General features: G+C 37.9%; 1 protein-coding gene across 3 annotated transcripts in view; it reads right to left on the bottom strand.

The window, feature by feature from the left end:
• HS2ST1 (heparan sulfate 2-O-sulfotransferase 1) overlaps nucleotides 1-16,556 on the bottom strand; it is a 171,780-nt gene that overhangs the window by 26,920 nt on the left and 128,304 nt on the right. For all 3 annotated transcript variants that reach the window (XM_040470872.1, XM_040470873.1, XM_040470874.1), the window contains exons 2-3: nucleotides 10,640-10,878; nucleotides 149-234 (exon numbers count right to left, since the gene is read on the bottom strand). In XM_040470872.1, coding sequence (XP_040326806.1) covers nucleotides 149-234; nucleotides 10,640-10,878 — 325 coding nt within the window. The remainder of the gene's footprint in view (nucleotides 1-148; nucleotides 235-10,639; nucleotides 10,879-16,556) is intronic.

Here is a 16,556-nt window from a genome sequence, read left to right as displayed (position 1 = left end):
TATTTAAATTACATTATCTAAAAGTGGCGAAGGCAAGCCAGTAGTACATTTTTAAAAATCAAAATAGTAACAATTTAATACATTTGTGTCTTTTTAGGTTGCTAAGGTACAAAGCATTCTTCAGTGTGTCATTTCAGGTATAACTTACTTTGCAAAATCCAAATAAGAAACATGTCCATGATAAAACCCTGGTTTCATCTCTTTCCAGGAAGTTATATTCTTTACAAAGCGTACCTAAAATAGGAGAACACACTCATTACTTAAGTCCAATTTAAAGAAAAATGAAATTTGATGATAGTAAAATAGTTTCCATTTAGGCTTTTAAAACAAATCACACGAGTTTGACAATTACAGAGCTTGAAACACAGGTTTCAACTAAGGAGAGCACAGTGTGATCTGTAATTACCAATTCATCATAGAGAGAGCTATTATCACCACACTCAGAAAAGAGTGAGACAGAAGCCTGAAAAACCCACACAATGCAATCATTTACAATGCTGCACAGTGAGTAATTCACAAGGGGTGAGGGGAGGGTGGGTACCAACACACGCACTCAAGTCTGTTTTTGACTCCCAGAAACTCATTATTCACAAAAAATCGTATTAATGGCTCAACGAATGAAACAAAAAGTAATCCTTAAACCAAAATGATTAAAGATGATGATTAATCAGAGAACTTTAAAGAACTAAAGATATCATAAGATTGTTGATAAAAAAAGGTTAATAAAATTAGAGATGTGATATAGAAAAAAAATTTTTAAATCTAAATATGTCACTATCACTATTTTAATTTGCTGGAATTAAAAGTATGCAAAAGATTAGTTAATAAAAAATTCTTTTACTGCAAATATATTTTAAAAATTTAAAGAACTGGTTAATACAGAACTTGATAAGCCTAAGTATCACCAGCTATAAAAGAGCAGTGATACACAATTTCTCAAAGAAAAATGGCATCTGTTTTTGATAAGCAAATTTCTGAATGATAAACAGCAAGTGGCTAAGAATCTTCTAGGGACTAGATATAGTGTAGGGGCAGGTTAGGGGGTAGAGAAGGGCTAAATGAGTAGGGGGCCCAGCACCCTAAACTGCACTGAAAGCATCTGCAAGCTGTGACCACAGCCTCTAAAGCACAGGCCTATCAATTGCATACTTCTGACAATTTATTAATCTTTCATTTACATTTTAGAATAGTTAGTCATATGGAAATATTCTGGACCACTTCTACCAGATTAGTCAATAAATTAATAGCACTGAATGATGATGGCTGCCTCCTAGAAAAGGCCTGTTGGTAGGGCAGAGCACAAAACAGTGCAAAAGCAGCCATATGTCAGAGAATGTGAACTAGGGAAAAACAGAAGGTTCTGAGGAAATTTATTTTTTAGGGGAAGCATTAATAGTCATATGCTGACAGAAATAGAGTTCTGGGGTGCCTGGGTGGCTCAGTCAGGTGAGCGTCTGACTGCAGCTCAGGTCATGATCTCGCAGTTGACAAGTTCGAGCCCCCACATTGGACTCTGTGCTGACAGCCCAGAGGCTGCTTTGGATTCTGTGTCTCCCTCTCTCTCTGCCCCTCCCCCACTCATGCTCTGTCTTAAAGATAAACAAACATTAAAAAAAAATTAAAAAAGAAAAGAAGTAACAGAGCTCTTGGAAGGGAAGTGATACGAACCTTATCTTATTATCTTATACACACGCAACACCCTTAAATTAAATCTGAAAACTACTACCATCATGTAGATGATAAAATTATGTTGCCTTAGAAAATACACCTGAGTGCCCCACAGTTGGTTGAGCATCCAACTCTTGGCATCGGCTCAGTTCATGATCCCAGTGGGATAGAGACCCATGTCAGGCTCTAAGCTGAGTGTGGAGTCTGCTTGAGATTCTTATATTCTCGTATTCTCTCTCTCTCTCTCTCCCCCCCTGCTCTCCCCAACTTGTTTTCTCTCAAAAAAAAAAAATACAAAATTATATTTTATCATGTATTTATGATTGTTCCCCACTAAAAAAAAAAAAGAGCCAAATGTGTGATTTGAGCTTCTCATGTTTCCTATCTGTTTAAGGAAGGCACCAAATAAAATAAAAATATCAAATTGCAAATGAAAAACAAACAGAAAATGAAAAATTAGATAACCCAAAAACTGAATCCTTAAAAAATTTTACATGTTGAATATGAAAAGTCCTTGTAACTGCCATTTACTAGTAAATTATTTCATATAAGCTTTTGCTTCTGTGAAAATCAGTTCCATTACTTCAGCCAAAACTGAGGGGGAAACAGAAAAGAAGGAAAAGAGAAAAGGAATGGGAAATGGTGGTTTAAGGGTACTTAAGGCATAGTTAGCAACTCAGCTTTATTTCCCAGAAGCCTAGATTTAATGGGGATGTGATGGTGTGGGAGAGAAATGAAAGGAGATGCTAGACTGGAATCTGAGAAAACAGTGTTACATAAACCAAATGTTAGAGCGGATCAATGGTACAAACTGTGAGTACACTGTGGTAAAAGACTCAGGTGGAAATAAGAGTTAGGTAAAGGGGCGCCTGGGTGGCGCAGTCGGTTAAGCGTCCGACTTCAGCTCAGGTCACGATCTCGCAGTTTGTGAGTTCGAGCCCCGCGTCGGGCTCTGTGCTGATGGCTCAGAGCCTGGAGCCTGCTTCCGATTCTGTGTCTCCCTCTCTCTCTGACCCTCCCCCGTTCATGCTCTGTCTCTCTCTGTCTCAAAAATAAATAAACGTTAAAAAAAAAAATTAAAAAAAAAAAAAGAGTTAGGTATAAATATAAACTTCAAGCATCCCTTATTCTTCCTCCTTTCCTAAGGATGGTCAGGATTAAACTGAACCCTCCTAAGAACATACTTTATCCAGCACGTGTCCTTCAACGTGAGGTGAAGAGCCCAGGAAGCTGGATAATATCTGGACTGCTGCAGGGCTTCTCAAACTCAATGTGCAAATGGATCATCTGGGACCCCTGTTAAAATGCAGATTTTGATTCAGCAGGTCTGGAGTGGGGCCCAAGATTCTGCACTTCTAACAAGTCTCCACATGATGGCACATCAATGGACCACATGGAGGAGCAAGCCTCCAGCATGGGTAGGCCCAAGAGCTTCCGCTTGGTTTTATTTACACGAAGCTTGTTTTTGTAGTGCTTTGCAGAGGAGGCCCTGAGGTGTATAAAAGCTCTTCAGCAAAGATATAGCTCATATTCACTGCTTTTATAATAAGGGAAAAAAAGTGTACTGAAATAGAGTGAACTTTTAAAGACTGCCTTGTAAGCTCCCACAGTACATAAAACAGAAGTGAGGACAGGGGCAGAATAAACCCTGCCTACTCAGTCTCCTCCTACCCACGCAGTGATGCCTGGGGCATACTAGAACCAAAGGATTCCAAGAAACAGTATTTAGAAGTGAATAGAGGGGCGCCTGGTGGCTCAGTCGTTAAGCGTCCAACTTCAGCTCAGGTCATGATCTCACGGTTCGTGGACTGGAGCCCCGCGTTGGGCTCAGTACTGACAGCTCGGAGCCTGAAGCCTGCTTTGGATTCTGTGTCTCCCTCTCTCCCACTCTGCTCATACTCTGTCTCTCTCTCAAAAATAAACAAACATTAAAAGAAAAATTTTAAAAACCTAACAGAAATGAGAAAAAGGGTTGTGCCTTCCAGTTGGACTCAGGGAAGTTTAGTGATGGCGGAGAACAGAACAAGGCAGGCATCTTCCACTGTTGTCACCAACCTCAAACCCTCTTGTTTACAGAATCAGCATTTTAGATGTGAAAGGGACTTGGGAGATCCTGTACCCCTTATTTTATAGATAAAAAGCCCTGGAGCTCAGGAACCATATACTGTAGATTTTGGTCCAATCATCCTTCTAGGCCACATGCTAACTTCCTTAATACATTATTGTTCAATTTAAACAAGGAGGAAAAAACCCAGAAGGATGTGAAAAGGAGAACAGCATTTGTATCATGTTTCTGATCAACAAACTTGGGCACTGAGAATTTCAGGTTTTATCCACTGCCAGGGAAACCCCTCAGATCCAGTCATTCAAAACTCCTCAACCTACAAGACCTCAAAGCTGTTGACAAAGCTCTCAAAACTGTTTATTTTCCTGATCACATTCATTATACTCTCAGCTTCCAATTCACCCTGTTCACTACTCTCGTATTGGACAACCATTTTTCAACAATGACCGTTGACTTACTCTTGCCTTTTTACTGTCTTGGGTAACCTCAAGGGGTGCTGAACACCGTCAGCCAAAAGTAAGAGACCTGGTTTAAATGTCTATGCAGGGCTTTTGAATTTTATTTCCTAAAATCATTCTGAGGCAAATTCACGTGAGTTATTGCTTTTAAATTCTCTACACTATTACTGTTAAAGTCTCTCGAAACACACAGAATCTTCCGCTAATCTCCACCTCTGACAACACCGAAGGCTACGTATGTGCATGTGTTTTTTTTTTTTCCTTTCATCTCACAAACATTTTACCAGGGCGATGTGTTAAAGTCTCACTGATAAAGCTGTGGCTGATTTACAATCAGCAATAAATCAAAAGATGCTGAGCTGAGATTTACCTTCTCATTACAGGGAAGAAAAAAAGTGCTAAGCAAACAAATGATGTCAATAAGGTTCAAGTGGTGGTTCAGACTAATCTGCAGGGTAGTTGGAGCATTTAGAAGTATCATTTACATGCCACTGAAGTTCTATAACCATCCTTTAACCCCCTTTGAGGAACAGTCTTTTTTGAAAAGTATCCTTTTCAAAGTATGAATTTCGCTGCTTGTCCCGAGTTTCCCTGCCTCTCCACTCTCCATCCCCCTTCTCTCCCTCTGTCAGGAAGCCTCACTGCAGCTCCCGCTCTACCACTGGCTGCCTTCTCACCTCTCCTGCACCATTCACCTTGTCAATTTCTCTTCTGGCTTTCCTCTGCAGTGGGGCATTCTGCTCCAGACCTTGAGATAAAGCTCTGGAATACAGAGGAGTGAGTGGAAATCGAGATCAGGTGAACAAGCTTCTGCAGCATTCACTGGGTGCACTCTCACCGACTATACTTGGCACTAGTGAAAGGTAAAGGGGTGGGTGAAGGGAGCAAAACATAATAGTGGCAAATGAAGTTAAAGAGACGGAAGACCCTGAAAACAGTGGCTTGGGGAGAAGACATAATGTCACTGTAGTGACTTTACTCAAAGAGTAGTTCCATACCCCCACTGAAATAGGCTATCAAGAAGGATGTTTCAGAAGCAGTTGTTAGATACGCTACATGAAAAGAGATGTTTTTATAGCTAGCCTGAAGCAGATCCGAAACTGTGATTTTTGTCAGATTTTATAACTCAAGCAGAGTCAGGCTAGCAAGTAATCAGAGGAGACCTTTAGGGAAAACCCAAGCAATGTAGGGAGTGGTGCTGTGATTTATTTGCTGGTGGAATCAGACTGAACCAGTGCTACAGGAAAAAGCGAAGAAAGCACCATCTCACAACAGTGCACCTAGACCTACATTCTTAATAAGATTAATCTCAACATTATGATTATCTGAAAGAACTTGTTTTCACTATCTAAAAGTAGCAATGTCATCCTGACAATCCTGGCCAAATTCCAACTTTGTAATTACTACCTAGTGAACGAATACTACTATTAACTCGGATAATTACTATCTACCAAACTCCTACTCATGCCTATACTTAAAATAAATATCCATTGTACAGCTGTGGGTAGTTTTTCGAGACTAAACTAGAAAGTTTTCTATGCAAAAAGGAAAAGTGAATAATAACTGGATAAAACATAAGAAAGGTTCAGCAGCAACAGAACACAGTATCTTCACCAAAGTTCAGGATTGTGTTGTTCAGGCTTTCCTTTGCAGGAGGCACAGTGGGTGTGTCTCAAATCACCTGAGGTAAGGGGAGAACACATTGCCATCGATAAAAGGGGCTCATTCTGCCAGTAATTATCATCAGTGGTACTATGCTCAACTAGGAACTACTTTCAGTACCTAAGTTCATTTGTTCTCTCATTCATTCTTTCAACAAAAGTTTTATGGAGCACATATACTATGTCTCAGACACCATTCTAAACACAAGGAATACTGGAGCACCTGGGTGGCTCAGTCAGTTGAGCATCCAACTTCAGGTCAGGTCATGATCTCACAGTCTGCGAGTTCGAGCCCCACGTCAGGCTTTGTGCTGGCAATGCAGAGCCTTCTATGGATTCTCTGTCTCCCTCTCTCTCTCTGACCCTCCCATGCTCACTCCCTCTCAAAAATAAATAAATATTTTAAAAAATTTAAAGATTAAACACAAGGAATATGGTAATAAATAAAACAGACACGGTTCCTGCCCTTTAGGAGCTTATACAGAGGAAAAGACCAATAGTAAACAAATGAGTAAGTAATAAGAAAGATACAGAAAGAATGCTGATGGTACACAGTAACTTGGAAGAAGTATTTAATATATAGGATGGGTAGTAAGGTTTTTCTGAGAGGATGTCATTTAAGCTGAAATGTTAAAAAGGATAACATGAAGCCAATCAGGAGAAACCAGAACATTCTAAGATGGAATGGTTAAGTGCAGAAGCCTTGAAGTGGAAAAGGACTGGCGCAGACAATGAACCAAAAGGCCAGTGTGTGGCTGGTAAACAAGAGGATACAGCAATGGATGAGGACTAGATTTAAAAGAGCCTGTTGGTCTAGGTAAGGAATCTGGATTTTGTTGGGGAGGTGGGAACATGAATTTAAAGATCAAGCTTCACTATCCTATGAAGATTATAATACGTACGTTCTCATAACCCCACTGAGACCTGTGTTCTAGATATTTTGCTACTTAAGCTATAGTTCAAGGACCAGGAGAATCAGTTTTGGCATCAGGTGGAAGATTTTTTAGAAATTCACATAATCAGGTTCCATCTTAGTCTTCTGAATCGGAATCTATACTTTAACTGGTGGTTAATATACACATGACAGGATAAGAAGCACTCATCTAAAGTGACGCTTGAAAAATCAGTATCTGCAACTAATCAAATCATAGGCATTAATGCAAAGATCAGAAGGTTAACAGTGAACTAAAAGGAAAAAAAAATCACTATGTTGTCCTACAGAGAATGCAAATTCTGGGTATTTTCAATGCTTAGAAAAGGACTAAATATGATCACAAACCTAAACATATGAGTGTAGAAAAGAATTAAGAAAGATCCCAAAAGATGCTGCCACTTAACACCTATTTGACAGTTACTTTAAAGACAAGATGTTCTCTAATGTAGAAGTATGTTCATGATAGCACAGTAAACTTCATTTTCCAACTACAAGAGCTAAATGATTACCTGTCTCTTGCCAATTCCTGCCTATTCACTGAGTAAGGCACACCTCACAAATATAACTCCCAAGACTGCCTCTCGCTCACTCTCATTGCTTCGTCTTCCCACGCCTCACATTCTCAAATGTTTATCTTTCCAATCCCTTGTTCTAACTTTCCCTCTTCTTTTATTCCAATTTCTTCATTGTGAAAAATCCCTAAACTACAGAAAAGATGAAATAATAATATGGTCAAAATCTGCATACTCATGCACTAAGATTCACTAACTTCACCTTTTGCCACCTTTGCTTATCTCTTTGTTCTTTCTCCATATGCACACACACACTTAATTTTTTCTGAACCATCTGAAAACAAGTAGCAGACATTTTTGATCAAAGATCCAGTTACAGATCACATATTATGTTTGGTTTTCATGTCTCTTTAGTCTCCTCACCTCTAGAGAGGACTGTCTTGCCTCACCCCCAACCATACCTGGTTTAGTTGTCATGATATTGATACCTTAGAAGAGTTCAAGACGATTATTCTAGAGAATGTTCCAACAAGACGGATTTCTCTGTTTCTTTCAAGATTAGGTCTAGATTAAACATTCTGGTAAGAAACATTTTGCATTAAGTAATTTTGTGAGAATACCATGAAGTGATATTTCCTTTTTTTTTTTTTTTTTTTTTTTAAGATTTTTAAGTAATTTCTACACTCAGTGTGGGGCTCAAACTCACAACTCTGAGATCAAGAGCTGCATGCTCTTCTGACTGAGCCAGCCAGGTGCCCCAGATCTTTTCTTTAAACAGTCCTCATAGTTCCTGCATCTATGTTTTATGTTCCGAGTAAATTACAAAGAAGCTTCTTCAAAGATGTGGCCTTGCTTTTTCGTTCCTATTTCAACAAAGAATATAGCACAAACTCTGTATATACTACATACTCAAAAATAAATGAAAACTTGAAAGCAGAGTGGACAACTACTTCTCAGGATGATAGAGTATGCATAGATAGCTATTACCCACTCAGCAGTTTTATATCAGACTCAAAATATTTGGACCTTGCCTCTAAAATTTTTGAGAAAAATAATTAAGCATGTGAACAATTTAGTACAATGCCTAGTACAGTACGTATAAAATACATTTAGGAAAGAACTGGAGCTAAAAAGTATTTCTCTACACAAGCAAAATTTAAGTGCTGTTCATCATGTAATCCCACTGCATTTAAGATAGTGTTTATCAGGGCGCCTGGGAGGCTCAGTTGGTTAAGAGTCTGACTTCGGCTCAGGTCATGATCTTGTAGTTCACAGGTTTGAGCCCTGTGTCAGGCTCTGTGCCAACAGCTCAAAGCCTGGAGCCTGCTTCTGATTCTGTGTCTCCCTCTCTCTCTCTCTACCCCTCCTCTGCTTGTGCTCTGTCTCTCTCTCTCTCTCTCTCTGTCGAAAATAAACATTAAAAAAATTTTTTTAAAAAGATAGCGCTTTTTTTTTAATGTTCTTTTTGTCTACATGTAACTCATGAGCTATTGAAAGAAAAACAGAAGCTTTAGCTCATCCAAATGTAACTGGGAAAATGTATCATTACATGATGCCTATAAATGTCGTATGTGGAGAGCTTCCATAGATTCTTACTTCATAAAAAAAAATGGTCAATGTCACTGTCAGATATCTTGTAGCTGTCATAAAACTTTGTAATGCTGGACACAAAATAAGCAAGGTAACTTTACTTTTCTAAAAAAAATACTACGGGGCTCCTGGGTGGCTCAGTCAGGCATTCAACTCTTAATTTCAGCTCTGGTCATGATCTCACAGTTCATGAGTTTGAGCCCCATTTGGGATTCTTTCTCTGTCCCCCCCTCTCTCTGCCTCTCCCCCGCACATGCTCTCTCTCTCAAAATAAACTTAAAAAATAAATAAAGAAATAATAAAAGATACTACTAATAAATCTAAATCTAAAATTACTATGTGAGTATTGAGTTGTTCCTTTTAAACCAAGATACATTTTGAAAAGCAATCAAGCAAGAAATTTAAAATCTACCACACACTACATATAAACTGATTATTTAGGATACTTGCCCTTGAGATATACAGTATTACATAATGAATAGTTTTTATGACCCACTTAGCTAAATAAGCTCATGTTTCTTCTCATTTATAGAAGAGTTATTTAGTTTGGCTGATGGATGTAGATTTTTGGTTTTATGAAAAAGAGTAATTGAGGATACTGCAGAAAGCCAAGAATTATATGGGCAGATGATATGCCATATACTATTAGTCTTTACAAACAGCTCTCTAAGAAAACAAATCTTAACCTTGTGTATCAGTGTTACTCTCTTGTTTCTGTGTAAGGATTTTAAGTATACTTAAAGATGGGATTAGAGTCAATTCTGTGACAAATAAAACAAGTTCAGCTGCTGTCAAACAGATAAATACAATCTTAACTATATGACTATCAACAATCTTTCTAATAAGGCTACTGCAATATGGTATTTAATCCTAGAGAGTATTTTCAAATATCATCTTTTCTCCTCATCGAGCCCAATTCCCATTCCCTTCAATATTTACAGAGAATTCTATTTATTTATAATTACCGTCAGAACTCCAGGTGTGGAGAAAATTTGTGCTACCACTGCTAAAGAGATAATTTTTTTTTCATGAGATAATTTCCTCCATTTTTCTTAAATCTATTTCATAGCTACCCATTTGCTTATCTAAAGTTTCTTGACAACTTAAAAGGCAAGATTATGTTAAAAATATAAGCTCCAATTCCTGTTCTCCAGAAGTTTGTAGCTAATATTATATAAATTATTAGTACAGACAAGATGAAGTTCAGGAGGTTAGTCACAAAACTGAGTGATATAGGACACAGGTACTTGGCTGTGAACACAGCTGTGCTGACAGCTCAGAGCCTGGAGCCTGCTTCAGATTCCGTGTCTCCCTCTCTCAGAAACAAACAAACATGTAAGTAAGTAAGTGAATGAATGAATGAATGAATGAATGAATGAATAAATAAATAAATAAATAAATAAATTTCTCTACCATAAAATGAGACAGCAGAACGATTTTTATTGCAGGGTATCTTGCTAAAAAATTTTCATATTTTTAAAAGGATATCAAAGGCATCATTTTCTCTTCACAAATCCAAAGCTATTCATAAACTACTTTTTATAAATATTTGAATACATATAATATGCAAAGAAATGTATCAAATACTGTGGAAAAATGTAAAATTATAGAAAAGGTGTTTGGTCCTTCCCCCAAGAGACTTACAATTCACTGGAGTCAGCACACAGATCTCTAAAAATGTTCCTTCCTCTTGAGATACAAAGAGAGTGGGAAAGTATCAGAAAACGTTTATTCATCTCCTAAGTGTTTACCTGGTCTTGTAGTGACATCACTGGATTATTTTTGGTAGTGTTGATGTGAAGAACATGGTATTTATTCTTTGCACAAAGGTCATAGGCAATATTGGTAAAAGAGGTGCTTGCAGTTTTGGGGACTCTGTTATAAATGATCACCATATCCTCCTCCTCATCTAGTGCTGCCTCTTGTCGAGGACCATCCATTGTATGTCGCTGCTCAATTTCTCGAACTTCATGTCTTGCAATAGCCCTTTCTGCAAAGAAAAACAGATATGAACTAAGTTTTTAAAGACAATGAAAATAATTTCTCATTTCTAGAACATAATTTTCCTACTCAAGAAATGGGTAAGAATACTTGAAGAAATGTTCTGAAGACCCAAACCTCAGAATTACCTTTGAAGGATAATACATATGCATATACAGAACAAGAGAATAAACAGTCATTAAGTTTAGAATACCAAAGACCAGAGATCAGTGTAGTTCAAAAGTCACTCTACATTCTAATAGAATTTCTACAGCCTGAATTCATTCTCAAACACACAAAGACATATTGCATGGCATACTAAACTTCACGGTAAAAAATGCACTTACAAAATGAGTCATTTATAATTTAAGCAGAGATTCTGAAATTTATTACTTAGGATTTAATTACTCCCTGGTTTATCAAAATGTAGCAGGACAGTGGTTATAAATGCTAAAGTGATTTTTGGTAACAAGAGGAGAAACCACATCATCACAAGCCCTTTTTCATTTTTGGTGTTGCATTACATTCTAAGTCCTGGCTGTTCACTCCTTAAATTCTACGGTTCATCTAACTCAAATCACTACCACATGGTTTGAAAAGCAGTTACCTTTTGCATTCTATTACTATTACTCTCTATTTAATATAAACTTTAGCTTTGAGGGTTTTTTGGTTTTTTTTTAGAATAAGGAAATAAAGGGGCAAGAGAGAAAGGAGGGGATAAAAACCTCTACCAAGATGACAAGTTACCTTGCACAGAGACAGCCGCCCACACACACTATGCACCTTCCCAGCACCAGATCTCGTGCAAGCTGTCTCACTTGAACATTCTTCCATTTCCCCCATACCCTAATGCTGCCTGGTGAACTCCTCAACCTCCACATGGAATTTCATCATCCCTTGAAGGCGAAGCATTATCTCATCTCCCTAATTAGGTAACATCACACACACAATGCATGCATATGTACCACATACCACATGTCTCATACTAATCAGAGTTGTGATTTTTTTAATATTAAGTGTATTACTGGTGTCTGTCCACCATAATGCCGACAACTTAATAAAATGACACAAAAAAGCAATGAGGTATAATTACAGTAACAATCACAGGCTTCAAATACTGTCAAACCACGGGGCGCCTGGGTGGCGCAGTCGGTTAAGCGTCCGACTTCAGCCAGGTCACGATCTTGCGGTCCGTGAGTTCGAGCCCCGCGTCAGGCTCTGGGCTGATGGCTCAGAGCCTGGAGCCTGTTTCCGATTCTGTGTCTCCCTCTCTCTCTGCCCCTCCCCCATTCATGCTCTGTCTCTCTCTGTCCCAAAAATAAATAAACGTTGAAAAAAAAAATTAAAAAAAAAATACTGTCAAACCATATATCTTATATTTTGGTTCAGAAGACACGGTCACCACCACATTATAGAAAGTATACTCTGAGCTCAGGATTCACATTCAGAAGACTTGAATAGAAGTTCCAAGCCTGCTACATATTAGCAGTGGGCTTTCCAAAACAGGAGGAGAAGCCCATACATTCTATGTGTATATGCACGTGTGCATGTGCGTGTGTGTGTGTGTCCACATTCTATATGTATGTGCATACACGTGTTCTTTTATTTTCCCTTGGGAGAGTTAGATAAGAATGTGCAAAGAAGGAGATGAGCTTAATGTTGAACATATCACTGAATTGCCTGGGACCATCTAGGAGATGTTATGTAGATAATTGGGCACATAGGTCAAGGGTTCAGAATAAACATTCAAGTAGAAGAAAGACATCTGGGAAAACCATGGAAATGAATGCAATTGCCTAGATAATCTAGAATATGTAGCATGGGAGAGAGACTCTGGAACAGAATCCTCGGAAATACCAACATTTAAGGAGCAAATAAAGACAATCTATAGAATAAGGCTAAGAAGAAACAGAGAAAAGAAGCAGGGTAGACTTTTAAGAAGCATATGCCACATGATAGAAAGCATAATATTTTTCAAATTGACAGTGCTTCCCAAATGGATCTATAAATCAAGGTAATATATGAGGCTATAAGCATCTACACAGGATTTGGAGGTTGTCTCAGGTTAAACCCAAAGAGTATTTATTGAGAACCTACACACGTTATTATATTCAATAATTTTTAAGAAATCGTATCTCCCAAACAACCTCAAACTGTCATCATAGTCTAAAACTATTATGATATTGTTATGTACACACACCGCCCTCTTTCCACAAAGGAAAATAAAACAATGCTGTTGTCATTCAGGTGCTGACAGAAGCGTGAGAGGTCTCCTCTAGCAGCCCAGACATGCATAAAATTGCCTTTAAAAGATTCACCTACAAGCAACAATGCTGAATTTACTTTCACTAGTTTTTCTAAAACCAAGTATTTGGAAAAGAAGATTTTATGTGCTGTTTCACAACTGGGTACCCATTCCATCTACAGAATACATAATGACAGAATATATAAAGAAATTCTGTAATATTAACAGTTTTTGTAATTATTCCATCTACTTATAAAATTTACATACTCAATCACTGCTGTGAAAATTAGCCACAAAATTAATTAAAAATATTTTTAAAAAGGGGTGCCTGGGTGGCTCGGTTGGTTAAGCATCTGACTCCTGATTTTGGCTCAGGTAATGATCTCATGGTTCATAAGTTCAAGCCCTGCATCGGGCTCTGTGCTGACAGTGTGGAGCCTGCTTCAGATCCTCTCTCTTCCTTCCTCTCCCCCTTCCCTGCTCGCTCACTCTCTCGCTCTCTCTCAAAAATAAACTTTTAAAAAGAAGTTATCGTTTTGTATGTGGAATTATTTTTATTATTATTTTAGAGAGCAAGCAAGCACAAACATGGAAGAGGGGCACAGAGAGAGAGAGGGAGAATCTTAAGAAGGCTCCACACTCAGCACAGAACCCAATGTGGGGCTTGATCCCATGACTATGAAATCATGAATGACCTGAGCTGAAATCAAGAGTCGAACACTCAAGTGACTGGGCCATCCAGGCAACCCTGTGGATTTTTTAGTTTTTAAAGTGATAAAACTCTAGCCAGACCATGAAACATGTTGTAAAAATTAATCACTGTTCTTGGTTCATCATGTGTACTAAATTATATGCAGTGTATATTGAACACAACTTTTAAAAATTTCTATAAAAACGTGCAAATATGGGAGTCACTACTTTCCTCATTCAAATAATATATTTATATGCACGTTCTATTTTTCAAGTGTTTTTACTTTGCTTTAACAAACATGACAATTAGTAACATAGTGTTATGCCTAAACATAAAATGATAAAAAGTGTGGAAAATTAAGAGGATTTTTACTAGTAATGTTTGTTTACAGAATCAAATCTCACTTAGTTGAATAATAACAGTAATAGCTCTTGATAGTAAAATACTCTCTTTCCACCTGTGACAAATGTAAAACCAGTAAGGGTGTTTGCAATATAGCCATATTCTTGACTTGCTAAGTATTTGACAGTTCCAAGTCTTTTTTTTTTTTTTTTTATCAAAGATGCTCTGCATCTAGTTAGTACAGCTTCTTCTGAGACTCTCTTAAATCAGTGGGGAAGCTTTATTAGTTACAGCACATTTGCAGTGCACTTAGAGAATGTAGGCAGTATATTTAAAATCCTTACGATGCTTTTTTGAAGTAATGTTTTCTTCATGTTTGAGTAATGAATTACAGAATCTGCTACACAAGCTATTTCAGGACCACCACAAAACCTATCACCTCCAAACAACATGGGCACAACCTGAGAGTCATAAAATTACAGGTGGGTTAGGGACTACTGGCACTAAACCACCCACCCAACACCAAAGACAGACGTTAAACTTCATGGCCATTCTAGTTCTTCAAGGCTCCCGTGCAAGGTTGCATAGACCTTGGCTCAATGAACCTTTCCATATGGCAGATTATCAACAAACTCAAGTCTTTTAAAAGACTATTCATAACAGCAGTAATTACCTATTCCTGCACTGGCAGGGCATTAAAGGCCTTATTTAGTGCAAGAAGGTAATGATCAAGCTAAATATGAAACACTATAGCTGCATTAAAAACACCAAACTAAATTCTACACATCACTGAAGTCACCAAGATGCATATACACCAGGCTACAGAAAAAGTGATGAAAACAGAACTGAAGATTTAAAAAAAAATCATATAGCGTTTAATGACAATTGTTTTGAACATTACAGTTGTTTTGGGGAACACCCTTCTCTTTGAATGTGTAATTAAATGTTCAATGTACTAAATAATTTAACCTACACATTTAAAGAGAAATAAGAGAAATTATATGGAAATAAGTTTTGTGGTTTATACAAATTAAAGGACCCACGAATATATAACTATCTCTCCCTGCCACAGCTCAATTCTGCAATGGTCTCAGCAGAAAATAAATACCTCACAAATGCCCCAAAAGTGTAGTATTTCTGTATTGTGGGTAGCAGATTAGGACTTCAGGGAGAAAAGATATAGCAGAAGGAAAGAGCAATCCATTGCCTTACTTTAAATACTGAAACTTCTGGGGGCGCCTGGGTGGCTCAGTCAGTTGAGCGTCCGACTTTGGCTCAGGCCATGATCTCACGGCTTGTGTGTTCAAGCCCCGTGTCGGGCTCTGTGCTGACAGCTCAGAGCCTGGAGGCTGCTTCTGCTTCTGTGTCTCCCTGTCTCTCTGCCCCTAACCCACTCGCATTCTGTCTCTGTGTCTCTCAAAAATAAATAAACATTAAGAAAAAAATTTAAAAAAAAAATACTGAAACTTCTGCATGTTAAACTGAAAAGTATATAGAAAACAGGTGAATAATAAAAGGCAGAGAACACGAAGAAAAAAATTACCAAATTTTAATATTTATAAGAGAAAACCATACAAATTGGCAATGACATCATTAAAACTTCAGTAGATAATAAGCTAAGGTGCTTTGTAAGAGATTTAAACTATATATGCATGATAGAGCAGAGTAAAAGTATTACTGGCATTATGATTTTTTGGGGTCATGGACTCCTTTGAGAATATGTAGAATACTGTGGACACCCTCTCTCCAGAAAGACAGACTGGTACATTTTAGGAAGGGGGTGGTCTGTGACCCCAGAGTAACTACTCCTAAGAAAGAAAAAAACAAAAACCAAAAAACTCCCAAACAGCAAGCCTAATAGTAAACTGCCTTAGGGCAATAGTATATATATATAGAAAAAAAATAGGTTACTCATAAGTAAGACCTGTAGGCAAAGAGAAATCACTGAAGAAACTGGCAGTGTCCATCTGAGAAATGTCTGCAGGTGAGGATGCAGGGCACAAAACTTGACCCATCAGGACCCCATGGCAAGTACACCTGTTGCACAGCTAGATAAGCGGGGCTCTAAGAGCTTGGCGCATCAAATGACTGAATTAAAGTGAATCTTCAGCATTTTCTAGGGACAAATCTGAATTGTGTAAATCCCCAAACACTGTTATGAAGTCTAATTTACTCCCCATAAAATGTGTGCACTATGCAAAGTAGGAAGCAACAAAGCTGCACCAAAAACAAGTTATTATGAATCTATTTAACTGATCCTTTCTTCCGCAACACTCACCGTGAATGTACTGTCCAAACAAACACTACCTCATCTGCGTGGACGGAGCATTTGGCAATCACTTATAAATTACATAAAGTGGTTGTCTGATTGTATACATCAGTTTCTTAAGAATATTTTTAGCTTGGATCA

Source organism: Herpailurus yagouaroundi, unplaced genomic scaffold (genome assembly GCF_014898765.1).
Source record: "Herpailurus yagouaroundi ecotype Mexico unplaced genomic scaffold, PumYag 77, whole genome shotgun sequence".
Lineage (NCBI taxonomy): Eukaryota > Metazoa > Chordata > Mammalia > Carnivora > Felidae > Herpailurus > Herpailurus yagouaroundi.
This window is presented reverse-complemented; position numbering and strand designations above follow the sequence as displayed.